Source organism: Cariama cristata, unplaced genomic scaffold (assembly GCF_000690535.1).
Source record: "Cariama cristata isolate BGI_N322 unplaced genomic scaffold, ASM69053v1 scaffold10776, whole genome shotgun sequence".
In the NCBI taxonomy this organism is placed as follows: domain Eukaryota; kingdom Metazoa; phylum Chordata; class Aves; order Cariamiformes; family Cariamidae; genus Cariama; species Cariama cristata.
In genome coordinates, this window is record NW_009620379.1 from 32,020 (window position 1) to 45,768 (window position 13,749).

The following is a 13,749-nucleotide window of genomic DNA, read 5'->3' on the forward strand; positions in this document are numbered from 1 at the left end:
AGTGCTTAAGAATGACAGTTGCTTCTGACATGCAGGGCAAAGTAAGGCACCTTCGTTACGGCAGATTCTTAACATTGATTAGTTCATTCAAACACATTTCTCCTAGAAATGTTGGTAACTATCTGTGACCATTTAGTCACTAACAGGTTGTGAGATTAAGTCCCTGACGATAACGAATGAAGCTTCAAGTGTTCTCAAGTGTGAGAACAGCTAGGAGCTATCCGCTTGACAACTCTGTAGAGATTTAGTATAACCCATTGTGCATTTTGATTTCATCTAGGAGCTCTCATGTCTACTTCACATTGACTTAAAAAGTATCTTAGTAACATCTTTTGAAACAAAGTGCTGAAGTTAAATGAAAGTTACCCACCACATTAACCCAAACATTAACACTATGCAAAAAGCTATATTCATTGTACCATCTTTGAAGAAGCAACTACACCTTAAAAGCAGTAAGACTAAAAGAATCACCGTATGTGTATCTGGACTCTCATACCTTGTGCAACTCGTCATACACCAGCTGATGGGCAAACCTTGGGCAGGGTTCCTCTTCCTGAAGGCTTTTACCCGGATTTTCTTTTGCTGCTTGGTCATTCTTATAGACACAAGACCTGAAACACAAGGTAGTAAGTAATGATTAGTCGTATCTACAGGAAGTAGAAGTTACTGAAAGGCTATAAAGTACAAATGAGGTCAATTTGAACTGCTTGGCATGTAACACCAAAAATGTTCTTATTTCTCTACATATTGTCCTCTATTATCCCATCTCCACTCTTAGCTGCACAAAGAAACCCATCCAACAATCCGAGAAGGTCACCTTGGCTGAACACAGTCCTCAATCACAAGCCAAACAGGAAAAAATTCTAGAAAATTTTATGTCATGAGCTTTGGATATATCTTTAGATGTTGCATTATTTGCTAGCAGAATTGTCAGCATGAAGTATTTTTCATTATGGAGAATTCCATCTTGGACACAGTAAAGCTACAGGCCACAGACTATAGCAGACCTAGTATTTCAATCCCTGATTTCCAAGCAGATTTATGTTGTAACTAAAAGTTCTTCTTAAAAAAGAAAACAAAAACAAAACCAAAAAAACAACATTCATACCTTTCAAAGTAATTGGCCCCACATTAGAAGAGACCTTGAATGCAAAAACACTGCCAGCCCTGGAAAGGGACAGTGGCAACCAGCTACTGAATACAATACAGCAAATAGAAAAAATAGACAAGGAGATACTTTCTCAGAATACTGGATCTAGCAGCTACCTAAAGTACCACTGCATGCAGCCTGGAAAGAGCTGATAGATCTAGCATGAAGACTTCTCCATCACCATTCATATAGCAGACCAGGTTCCTCAGTTTCTAATAACTAGTACCAGGTACTGGTATTACACTGCTATTAAAAACTTACATTTGACTGAATTTGCTGCACTGATGAATCCTGGCCCTGAACATTTCCTACAGGAAAAACTTTGTATAATGGCTTACTTCCTCTCATCCCCTCCACCTGCCTCCAATAAAGAAGTTTGCATGATTTCTCTCCCTCATTTGGCTTATTGCCATGGTGTCTCTAAAGACTATGGGGAAAAAGAGATGCCTCAAGGGAACTCAGTTGTCTTCAACATAACCATTCCATGGTTATAAGAGGTTACAGAGTTACCTGGGAGACAGAATTACTTTCTAAAGAAAGTCAGTGTAGGTGTTAGAAATAGCACTCCTTCCATCGACTTACCAGCTGTTCCTCACAATGTCATAAATCCAGAAGGAATTCCTTACATTCTCTTCCCGCTTCTCCTTGTCTTTACTGAGCCCTGATAAGACATGGATTTCATTCAGTTCTGGATCAATGGTAGCCCTTTGAGTGAAACCTGTCATTGGAACTGACAAAAAAAAAAAAGTTACACACTGAAAACAACCGAGGATACAGGAATGGATCCAAGCATCAGACAAATGCATTTCCCTCTCCCTGCAATTCAGCAGATTTTCTAATATCCATGGTACAATCATGAAGTTTCACATAACTACTCCTTCAGTGTTCCGGGATAAAGAGCATCTTAAGTTTAACATCACTACCTACTTTCCCCATTTTCTTCTTTTTAATTGCTTTTACTTCTCCATCTTTCGTATAAAACCAAGCCCAACAGATTGAGTGATCCCAGGCTGGTGTCTTCTATGACCTCTCCTCCATAGCGATCTCATTATTTCCCACAACTTAAAACTGAAAGGGCACATCTCAAAATAGGAGGCATATGAAGTCACCAAGCAAACCATTTGCTTCTTGCACATGTCCTCCAAAGCAGGGTGAGAGGGAGGACAGGAAGAAACATCATCCAGAGGCTGACTTCTTCCCTGCTAAGGACAAGTCCAATACAAATTCTCTTCTTCCTTTCCTATTTGTGACTCCTGGAAGCACAAAAACCATTAGGAGAGCTGCTGTTTCCTATGGAACGGTATGGACAGGGCTATCTGGGAGACTACCAGCTCAGAAATTAGGATTAAAATGCCTAAAGACAGAGCTAGATGACACTTGCAGATACGAATAGAGTGATTTTGTTATTACGGCATCCATAAAAGGAAGCATTGATTCTAAGAAGTTTAATGGCAAAGGCTGAGAAACTAAAAAAAAAATTCAAGATGAACTCAGGATTACATAGCTCACAACCTTGCATTGCTTCCCTTAGGACAAAGATGTCAAGGAAGTTTTTTGTATTTTCTAAATAGTTGCGGCATAATTAGCAAGCTATTGTTCTGTTCCACCTTCAGATTTAGAAATATGGTGAAATACTGAGGATTCCAGCAGTTTTCATCATAATTCCCTGAAAAAAGGTCAGCAAATTTGTTTGGCAGTCCTTTTTGTTTGTTGTGTAATTCCCCATTTCCTGTTTCCCTAGGCAACCATCCTTCCAAAATGTATTTGTGAAGGGCACGTGATTTTTGTTTACAGATCCTGTTTGTCTCATTTCTCTTTCTGGGTCAGTTTACAAAGGCTGGTAAAGGTTCCTGGCCTTCGCTCAAGATTTTGGCATGAAAAATTCTCAGAACTCTTGTATCTTGCAAATTCTTCCCTGCAATTAACTGTGAACTGCACACACGGCCTAGAAAACAAGACCTACACTAATAAACCATTTAATATTGCCATTTAAGAACACTCAAAATGGTATTTTGCAAGCCCATTCTGTAATAGGTCTCAGTCTCATATTTCATTTTTCTCATTTGGTAGGCCTGGAAAGTAACAAACACCAATTAAAAAATTCTGAGTAAAATTTGGCTTTCTACAGCTTAAGCCGGTACCAAAATGTTTAGCAAAGTCAAAAACCCCAAACATTTCTTTAAAAAAAAAACAAAAAAAACCAAAAAAACAAACACTTAATTCCAGCCATAACTTAAGTAGAAACTGAAATATATTCAGATAATTCAGAGTTCTGTCGACAAAATCCTTGCTTGTGGTTTTACAGAAAAGCAAGAGGCAGAGCCTTTGGAGCCCTCGTCAGCATAAGTCTGCCTATTTTGACCTCCAATTTTGCCACGACGTTTCAAAGGAAAATTAATCCAGTTTATAAGCAAATGGGTGGCAAAGCAGAAAAAAAAAGCAGGGAACAATGCTGGCACAATAACAACTACATACCTTGTTTGAGCTGCAAACCACAAGGAAGTTTTTTAATAAGACTAATGAGCACTATGAAAGTCACCCAATAAGGAAACTGAGAACAAAAAGACAATTATAGACTAAATAATATTAATTTTTGAGAAGTATAATGTAAAGCTCAACATGACCCAGCAATGTGCACTGGTAGCCCAGAAAGCCAACCGTGTCCTGGGCTGCATCCCAAGCAGGGTGACCAGCAGGTCGAGGGAGGGGATTCTGCCCCTCTGCTCCGCTCTGGTGAGACCCCCCTGCAGTACTGTCTTCAGCTGTGGGGTCCTCAGCACCAGAAGGACATGGACCTGTTGGAGCGAGTCCAGAGGAGGCCACAGAGATGATCCGAGGGCTGGAGCACTTCTCCTATGAAGACAGGCTGAGAGAGTTGGGGTTGTTCAGCCCGGAGAAGAGAAGGCTCTGGGGAGACCTCACAGCAGCCTTCCAGTACCTAAAGGGGCTGACAAGAAAGCTGGGGAGGGATTTTTACAAGGGCGCGGAGCGATAGGACAAGGGGTAATGGCTTTAAACTGGAAGAGGGAAGATTTAGATTAGATGCAAGGGAGAAATTCTTCCCTGTGAGGGTGGTGAGGCAGTGGCACAGGCTGTGGCTTCCCCATCCCTGGAAGTGTTCAAGGCCAGGTTGGATGGGGCTTTGAGCAACCTGGTCTGGTGGAAGGTGTCCCTGTCCACGGCAGGGGAGTTGGAACTAGATGGTCTTTAAGGTCCCTTTCAACCAAATCATTTTATGATTCTAATATGTTTGCTTGCACAGTCAGGGACTAAATCATTGACCCAAAAGGATTAAACTCAAGGCATACTTGAGACATTTCCAGCAGGAGAGTCATCTAAACTTGATCAACAACACTAATGTCCACAGAAGATGTCTTTGCAACCTTATCTGCTGCACTGAACATTCAAGACCATGCCAGGTTTTCATAAAAAAAGCACACAAATCTTCAGAGCATTAATACCTCAGGTTCATTGAAGTGAAAATTATTATAATCATAAGGAATACAGTTGCTATATTACCATTGATACAGAAAGCGTATGAAACTTGTCTTTGGAAGTGTCATCCCTTCTCCTGAAATGTTGCTAAATAAATGGATTTTGTATCCAATTTATGCTCCATTTCCTGAAGCTGAAATTATTGATTAAATAACGAAGGAGGGAAAAGCAGCCAAAGTTCAGTGCCTCTGTGGTTTTTTATAAGTAAGAATAGGATTTATCTGCAGCAACTGCAATCAAAACCAAATTCAAGTCAAGTAATTCCAGGCTTCCCTCAGTTGTAAATCTATTTCTTCTTGAGACTGTTTGAAATGCAGAATGTCTAGAAAAATAATATATCAAAAAATAGATATCCCTACATTTAGTAAGGGTCTAAGATGAGGAGCGACTTACATAAACTTTTCAACCGATCTAAGCAATTGTGTTGAAACCATATTTAAGTAGTGCCTTAGGCTAGACAAAGTTGACAACTAGACTTTTGCAGAGGAAGACCAAACTAGAAAGTCAGATGTAATATGATTAAAAAAAACAAAACACAAGACAACACAAATTTGGTAAGCAAGTCCCTGAAAATAAGGAGAAAATAAGGTAAGCTACTACTCAGTAAGAGGGAGATGCAGAGATATTTTAAACACAACAGAAATGTCAAAAAGATGTTTACCAAGGAAGTTTGAACCTCGGCAGAGCAAAAGGGCTACATGAAATCCTCATGACTGACAAACACTTCCACTAGGGGGTAAGAGAGCTTCATAATCTGCAAGTGCAGTGGACTTGCAGTAGATGCTGGATATAACTCAAACGATTGCGGTCAGCGTATTAGAGGGACATGGGCTGCAAACTTGGTGAAAAGTACTTGTGATATTTAGCTAACAAAATGTATGTTAGGAAGTAAATTTAACTGTGCACGGGAAACAAAATTGAACCTCTGACAGTAACTTTGCTTAGGATTTTTTTTTTTCATCTTAAAGACTTTAAAAAATTTTTTTAAATTTAAAGAGTAAAAAGTCATAAACAACAAGGGGTGAGAATCAGACACGGTATGCCAGTGCACTGCAAGAACTATTATTTGCAATGTGTTAGATCCAAGGGGTGCATAACATGGTAAGAATGGCTCCATGGAAGTTCCCTCGCTCTTCTGCTTCTACGCATAAACGTAGATGTAAATCAGCTTTGGAGCAAATCTCCACCAATTTCACAGCTTTCTGAGTGCCTCTCAGGCCCTGTGATCACTCGGGTCAGCTGTGGGCAGATAGCTCAAAGGACATAAAGCAGCAACCGAGGACTTAGCCCTGGTTGTTCTGAACATGGCACTGGTCTGTTGCTATGTGATATTAACTTGGCTCCTATGACAATACACTAATGACTGAAGAGGAAAAGCCATAGGGAGAAATTACTAAACACAATACAATCCCAAAAAGTCTAGGAGATGGTGAATGCTTTTCTTGTGCCACTGTATTTTTCCCCCCCTCCCCCATAATCTCATTAACCAGTCCAGAGTAGAAGGGCAGTAACTAATTGAAAATAAGAGGTCTGAATCCTCTCTCCAGAACTTAACATTTTCATTTATTTTTATATAGCAGAAATAAAAAGCTCACGGCCTCAATACTTGAAACCAATATTCAGCCACACAGGTCTTCAGTTCGCAGCCAGTTACATAAACAAGTAATAATTCCTGAGAAAGCCTTGATAAAATGCCGTGTAACCCTGTACAATATTATTTCCATTTAAATATAAACACATGGGAAAAGCTTTTCTACAAAAGTGACACCTAATCATGAAATAGATACGTTCCCACTACCACAGTCCCTACTTACAGGCATTTATTTGATCATAGTGATCATTTCAGCAAGCTGAATATTTTCTGGCTTGTATGTGCAAAAAGCTACAGTTGTCTCAAGCGCAATGTTGGCTGCTGCCAGTATCTAAGCAAGAAAACAGAGCTTTTACACAGAGACAGCGTTTGCAAAGCACTAAATCGGAGTTCACAGATGTGGTTCTCATAGTACTAGACAGAAGTTTGGAAATTAAATCTCATCTCTCACCTTTGAGAGGATACTACAGCATGCTTTTAAACATGCTTTGAAACACAGCATTGGTAAAACAATGATCTAAAACTTGTAGTCTACAGACCACTTCTGAAGGATTCACTAAGGATAATTAAGGGAAGTAAGTTCATTGATAGTCTTTTAGTGCCACCTACGTTACGAAACCCTCAGAACACGTTATTGCTAATCCCACTACAAGTGACTCGCAAGTATCCTCCCTCCTTGTGATGCCTCGTGATGAAAAAAATCGGAGAAAGCTACATCACATGGATATTGCTGTTCACCAGAACCTGGCACCTCCCTGATAGATCCATTGTAAAAAAAGTGGTAGGTCGGCAAATTACTCCATACCACTACCTGTAATTCATATAAAACTGAAGCAGCACCTTCCCTGAACTTTAATGGAGCAAACTTTGATGAATGATAGAGATAGCATACAGGCCAGCTGTTGACACAGCAAGACAATGATTATCCTCTTGGATTTCTCATGATGAGACTGCAGTTGGCTGTCAGCCAAGGAGCAGCTTAAGGAGACCATTTGAACAGTTTGGTTGTCATGTTGCAAAAGCAACAACCCAATGTCCAACACTCAGTTCTCTCCATGAAAATCAACATGAGATTTTGGAAAAAACAGGTCAGTTAGTAAATCTGAATGAAATTCTGCTGCTATGCCATCTCTGCCTAAGCATCCTTAGGATTTGGTGACTGCCCGCTCTCCTTCTCACCTTCACAGTCAGTGGAAAGTATTTTGAGATTTTTTTCAGAAAAGCACCTCACAAGACGAAAAGCACATAAGGTGCCTCACAAAACAAAGTGCTTCCATGGCAAGAGAGACGCTGGCCGCTGGCAAGGTAGACTGTAAACTGAACAAGGGTAAAACATGTCAGGTGTCACAAAAAGATGACCAAAATGGGATATCCAGACTGCTTGTCTGACTTGGACTCTGGCCATGTTGAGCCAGCCGTTTTGATTAATGTTTTCTGACTTCATCTTGTTTTAAATCAGGATTTCCTGGAGTGGGCTGTGTCGCCTCTGTCCGTGGTACTTAGTCATGAAATCTTCCCATCCCTCAGGTGCATCGCTCTGTATCTGGAAAGAGCACCTGCCCCAGCAAGGCACATGAGATCTTCACTGGTAGTGAAAAAAATATTTGCACTCTACCCATAAGAACTACTTCACCATTAAAAGGAGCCACAAGAACATTTAAGGCTTGCTCTCATTTGACTTTGGAACTTACTCGATGCCAAGGGATATAAGATGATCTTGATTCTCTTGCAGAAGAAAATTCTCCCTCTAACCAACAGCTCTGACACACCACCTGAGTCAGGGCCAAAAAGGATTATCACAGGAACCTTGACCACAAGTGTTCCCATTAGCTCCCTTAGACCTGAAGTGACTGCTCGTGATTAGTCATGGATTGTGTGCTAAGCAAGTCAGGCAAGTCGTCAGTGTAGCCTTTTGAAGACATTTGATACTGGTGGCATCTCTAGACCACGTGTCTGCTTCAGGGATAACACTCTTGGCATATGCATGTTGGGTTTGCTTGGGTTTGTTGTTGTTGTTTGTGTGTTGTTGTTTGTGTGTTGGTTTTTAAGTAATTAAAAGTATAAGACTGCTCTAAAAGGGCATGTCCATCAACATACACACATCTGCCTCTCCTCCAACCACAAGCTCTGTTTAGCTGTACTCCACTTCCTCCAGTTTGTACACTACTGCCTTCCTTCACATCCGACTCATTATCACAGTTGCATTCTCTTTACCTCAGTCTCACTTTGTCCATTGTCCAGCTGAACTAAAAAAATTTCTTGCTCCTAACACGTTACCATGCAGCAGAAAGACAAGAATCCCTAATGGCCTAATTTCACTGTACTGCCCTCCTTTTGACAGCAAAGAGAAAGCACCAGGTTTTTTGATGCAATGAGCTGGGGAAAGCACCCATGTTCGCTGGCAAACAGCATCTGCCAGACACAAAGAGCTGCAAAGCTTACCTATGTTTCAAAGAAAATCAAGTCATGAGATATTTTCAGTAGGCAAAGCTGTGTGCAAACCCATCTTTCAGAAATTGTACCTTGATAAAATTTGAACTTTTCCCAGAAATGAAAAAAGCGCACCTGAACCTGCTAAAATTATTGTACTTTACTCCAAATTAAGAAAATTTAAGTGATATTTTTCACCCAATATTCTCAAACATGTCACTTCTACAAGGAACTTGTTCAAGATCAACAAAAGCACAACTAAGAGCAAAGAAACACCAAACAGCATAAATCTCTCATCCAGAAGATGACAGCAGCAAAGCCAGTGTATCATTACCATAGTTTTATAACATTGCAACAACTCCATATTACTGATAATCCTTAACTATCCGTTTCACTACTTTTTAAAAAATCTTCTCACTACGCTAACAGAAATTTCAAACAAACGCACAATTAAGTTCTTTTAGAAAGGTTAAAAATCAAAATAGCTCAACTAAGAATAGAACTGAATGCCACATGCGAGCCAGGAACAAAATGTAATCATGGGACTTTATAGGAACATTTAGGTCAGGCATCCTCAACTTGACTCATCACACCAAGCAGCTTAAAATTTTACAGCCACCAGTCAGGGAATCACTTTGTTCAAACAGATGAAAATGGTATATCACTACCTAACAAGAGCACAAGAAAGACTTGCTTTTTTGGGTGAAAATAGTGCTGTCAGCATTTGCTGTCTGAATGTAGCAAGTATTTTGTTATCTTCCTGTTAAAATGCAAATAATCCTAGTATTTTCCTTCAAAAGCAAGGGAAACGTTGAAATCTGTTTGTTTACTTTCGACACACAGGAGAACAGTAAACTGAAAATCTACTCGTGAATTATTTCCAATGAGTCATTTTCTCACAAAGTCTACTATTCACCACTTTGGGGCCCGTGGGAATGGGGAGGAGGGCTAGATATTACAGTCTCATTTGCTTAACCGAACCTTGCAGTTAATGTACTTGCTGAGAAGCACAGCTCAGTGTCTTCTCCAGCCATAAAACAAGCTCAGTATCTTTAAATCTGAAGTAGACACAGGTGTCAGCTTAAGGCCACAGGTTTTAAAGCTTCTGGCTATAAAGAAACATAGTTTTAAAAAAGCAAAATGGCAGAATGCTAGCAATTTCATGGGAAAAAAAAAAATCAATTCTTTAAAAGCTCTAAAGACATCAAACAGCGCGTGGGTGTGTGGAGAGCAGCATCAGGTAACATGCAGGCACCTTAATAAAGGAGATTTGTTGACAATACAAGCTGGTTCTTTCTTGGAAGCACTCAAGTAAATAAATTACTCTAGAGAATAAGAGCTTGGGTACTCTTCTCTCATTGGCATAACTAAATTAATGAGCAAACAATAACTCATAACCATCAATAATTCACTCCAAAAGTTCAGAAAAATTACTTGCTAAAAATTAAGCCTGATCAAAATAAGGAGGGCAGCCTAAATTCAAGATAAATTAACTTCCTGTGATTTTGGTAACTGGAAGAAGAGAAAACAAGATCAGGACTATATATACATAATATGAGATACATAATATGAGAAATATTAAGAAGTTCTGTCCTATAGTAGTATACAGTGCAACACAAATTTCAACTTCTGAGCTGTATGCTGAAAATCAGGGTATTTGCAACAGGAAAATGATGTGCTTATACATGCAGAAATCCTTTTTTTGGGAAAAAAAAAAAGAATATTCTCCTCTATGTCATTTGAGGAGAAAAGGTAACAAAAAAAATCCGTTCTTTATGGTTACGTTACAATGCACTTTGGGTGTTTTTAAAGGCTTCTGGTATACAAAACTATGGCTGGTGTATATAGTTCCAGTGGTATGAACCAAACAGGACTGAAGCCTTGCTCCCTCCTCCTCCCCTTTTTTGCCCTTCCCTGATAATTTAGTACAAGAATAACAGGACAACGAGTCTCATCTTTCTAGTCAGCTCCTGCCAGGCAAAATAACCTCTGCCCCTCTACTCTAATTCTCTGTCTCTGAGCATCCTGCCTGCCTTTCTGCATCTCAAACCAAGCATATTATTTCTATTTTATGGCATCTTTCACTTGGTGAAAACTAGGAAAAAAGTCGCTTTCTCTTTTATTTTTTTTTTTTTGGTCTTTGCCGGAGTTTCAAAGAAGATATTTTTAGTTCTTATTTTGCTAATTTTTTTTTTTTCTTTCGAGGTGCTATGTGGTTTCACGCATCAATTATTTGTATTGTGCTGAAGATGGTGAGTGTCAAATGACAGGAAGGACAAAAGAGCTGGTGTAAGTTTAACCTATATACAGCGCAGTTTACTTAGGTACGTAGGGCTAGTTAAGGATGCTAATCTGATACCACAGGACACTGAAGGTGGCCTTTCACCTACTTAACGATATATTTCTCATTTGTACCAATGGCAAGGAATCAACATGTAGTTATACTCTTACCCATCCCTGAATCTTTCTTGGTGCCATCGGATATGATATCCACATGATCACTGTCTACATCATAACTGAAGAAGTCATTCAAATATGTCTTCGATCTCTGGCCACCAAATACATATAAGCAGCGATTTTTCTAGAATGGAAAAAAAAAGCAGCATGTCTTTACAAAACTCAAGAAAGTACGTTGGCCAACTGTGACCATTAACAGAAACATTAATTAATCAAAGAGTAATAGGTATGTTTCCTGTAAGTTTAAAACCATGCCTTAACTATCAAGTCTGCCAGTCTTAATTTGGTAAGTATCTTTTACTGTCATCTCCACAAAGATTCACAGGGAACAATTACGCAGAACAGTGTATTATTCTCAAACTTAATAAAACTTCAAGAATTCTTGATTGGATTCTGGATCTTCTTGATTCTTGAATTTATGATTTCACAGTTTCAAGAGCTAAACTGCTAAGGGCTCACAACTTCACCCGAAAAACCCTCTTACACATGCCAATTTAAAGACTTCTTTTTCATGATCGATATGAGATCACAAACCTGTATGCAAAAGAGTTTCAGCTCTAGAGTGACTAGGGAGATTTTACTTAGTTAACTATCATAGCCCTGCCTGATCAAGCTATAATTTCAGAACATTAAAACAGAAATTCATTTTTCAAGTTTAATATTAAAGAATTAACAGTATCCATGTCTAAAGTCAATTAGATCATAACTTCACTGTTAAAAAAACAACCAAGAACAAAAGACGGACTGTAAGAGAAATCATCCAGGTACCAGCACATTACTAAACTCAGAACAGGCAAATGGCAAACAGCAAGCCAAGAATAACAGGTTTATTACTTCTTTCAAGCATGCCAAGTGGAAAGTCCGTAAGAGGCAGATTATTTTTCTTTCAAATGGTTGAGAAAACAGCAAAGGACTTAAACTTCCATGACCTGTGCTTACAGAAACCTGTATTCTTACATTTACCACAGACACATACTTGAAAAATCCTCAGGTACCTGTGCAGAATTTTGTGTGGCAATATGTTTTTCACCAGATTTTAGAGAGCCATTCAAACAAAAATAAAATTGAAAGCACAGTATTCACTATAAAAATTCTGATCTTTCATTTGAAAGGGCAAGAGAAATAAACTCAGTAAACTGTTCAAACTCTTCAGTTTTGAATTGATGGTATCAGTACACGCTTGAATGCCACAATATTAATTTTAATTCTTTTCCTCCCCACCCCCAAGTAAGGGTTTAATGTCAGCAAAACTCTACAAACTCCCCCTATTACCACTATGAAGCTGCCACGTAAATTCAGTGCAGAACTGCCACCGTACCACATCTACCCATGCCAGCATTCCTACTTGATGCTAATCCCCTCTGTACTGTGCTATTCCATTGAAAACACCTACGCAGAAAGCTACTCCAGAACACCTACAACACTAACCACCCTGCCTTTACCACCCTCACCCTGCAGTTCCCATGTTCCGCACTTAAGCTAACACACAGTCGACAACCACAACTGGAAAGGCAACAGAAGGTGGGGTTTAACATCCAATACTAAATAAAATGCTATACACACCCTGTCCCTCTGCTTTTCCATCAGGCTCTGGATGAAGTCCCCATAATGCCATCCGTGCCCAACTGTTAAGAGCTGCTCAAGACACCAAGCAGCGGCTGGGTGCCCAGCACAAAGGAATATGAGAACTGTACACCTCAATACACACCCGGTAAGCCCTGCACTAGTCAAGTTTACCATTTCAGTAACTACATAGGTATCTACTAGACCAGAAGCTTCTAAGTTGCTCTACCAGCTTTAAAGCAAAAACTCTTTAGATCAAATTGAACCATAGCCTTCCGGTCTATTTACCATTATTCAATTAAAATCAACTATGTAAAATTCACCTTGCTTTTTACTTGAAACGTTATTCAGTTGAAGTAATGAAAGCTCAAAGACTTGAATTAATACCACCTGCGCTTACCAAAGCAGCATCAGAATGTCAGCGAACATAAAATCAAGTGAGACAACACACTGCTTGGGAGATTAAAAAGCTTCAAACTTGCAAGGAAAATCAAAACCAGATGTTCTCCTTGAAGTCAAGCATCATAAATCAAAGTATAGTTCGTATACTTACAGAATGGAACAACATACAGTGTCCTATTCGGGACTGAATATCCTCAGGTCCAGCATTACAGGAATCCTCTCTCAGAAGTTTCCATGTCTGACACTGGCAGTCAAAAGCAAACAATCCACTGAACTGCGGTTCACTGGCTCTGCTGTCATCAACACTGCCATTGCAGGTCAGAATTCTGCCTCCGAAGGTATATATCATGTGTTTTTCAGAATCCATACACATCTGTAAGAACAAAAAAAGTAGTTTTAAGCCAGCACATTAAGACTTGAACACTCTAAGATTTAAGATTAAACATGTTTCCTTTGCAAGTGATATCTACAAAGTTCCTAGCGTTCCCCTGGGCCCAGTATTGGCACCAGTTCTCCTTAATGTCTTTATCAATGATATGGACAAAGGGATTGAGTGAACCCTCAGTCAGCTGGCAGACAACACCAAGCTGGGTGGGAGTGTTGATCTGCTGGAGGAGTAGATCTGGGATCTACCAGAGGGATCTGGACAGGCTGGATCGAT

General features: G+C 39.5%; 1 protein-coding gene across 1 annotated transcript in view; it reads right to left on the reverse strand.

Moving 5' to 3' along the window:
- Positions 1–13,479, reverse strand: part of MKLN1 (muskelin 1, intracellular mediator containing kelch motifs) — a gene marked incomplete at its 5' end in the record, with an annotated part of 28,734 nt that extends 15,255 nt beyond the window's left edge. Inside the window, 4 exons of the mRNA XM_009701607.1 lie at positions 497–611; positions 1,733–1,880; positions 11,118–11,247; positions 13,240–13,479. Coding sequence (XP_009699909.1) covers positions 497–611; positions 1,733–1,880; positions 11,118–11,247; positions 13,240–13,479 — 633 coding nt within the window. The remainder of the gene's footprint in view (positions 1–496; positions 612–1,732; positions 1,881–11,117; positions 11,248–13,239) is intronic.
- Positions 13,480–13,749: the final 270 nt, after the last annotated feature.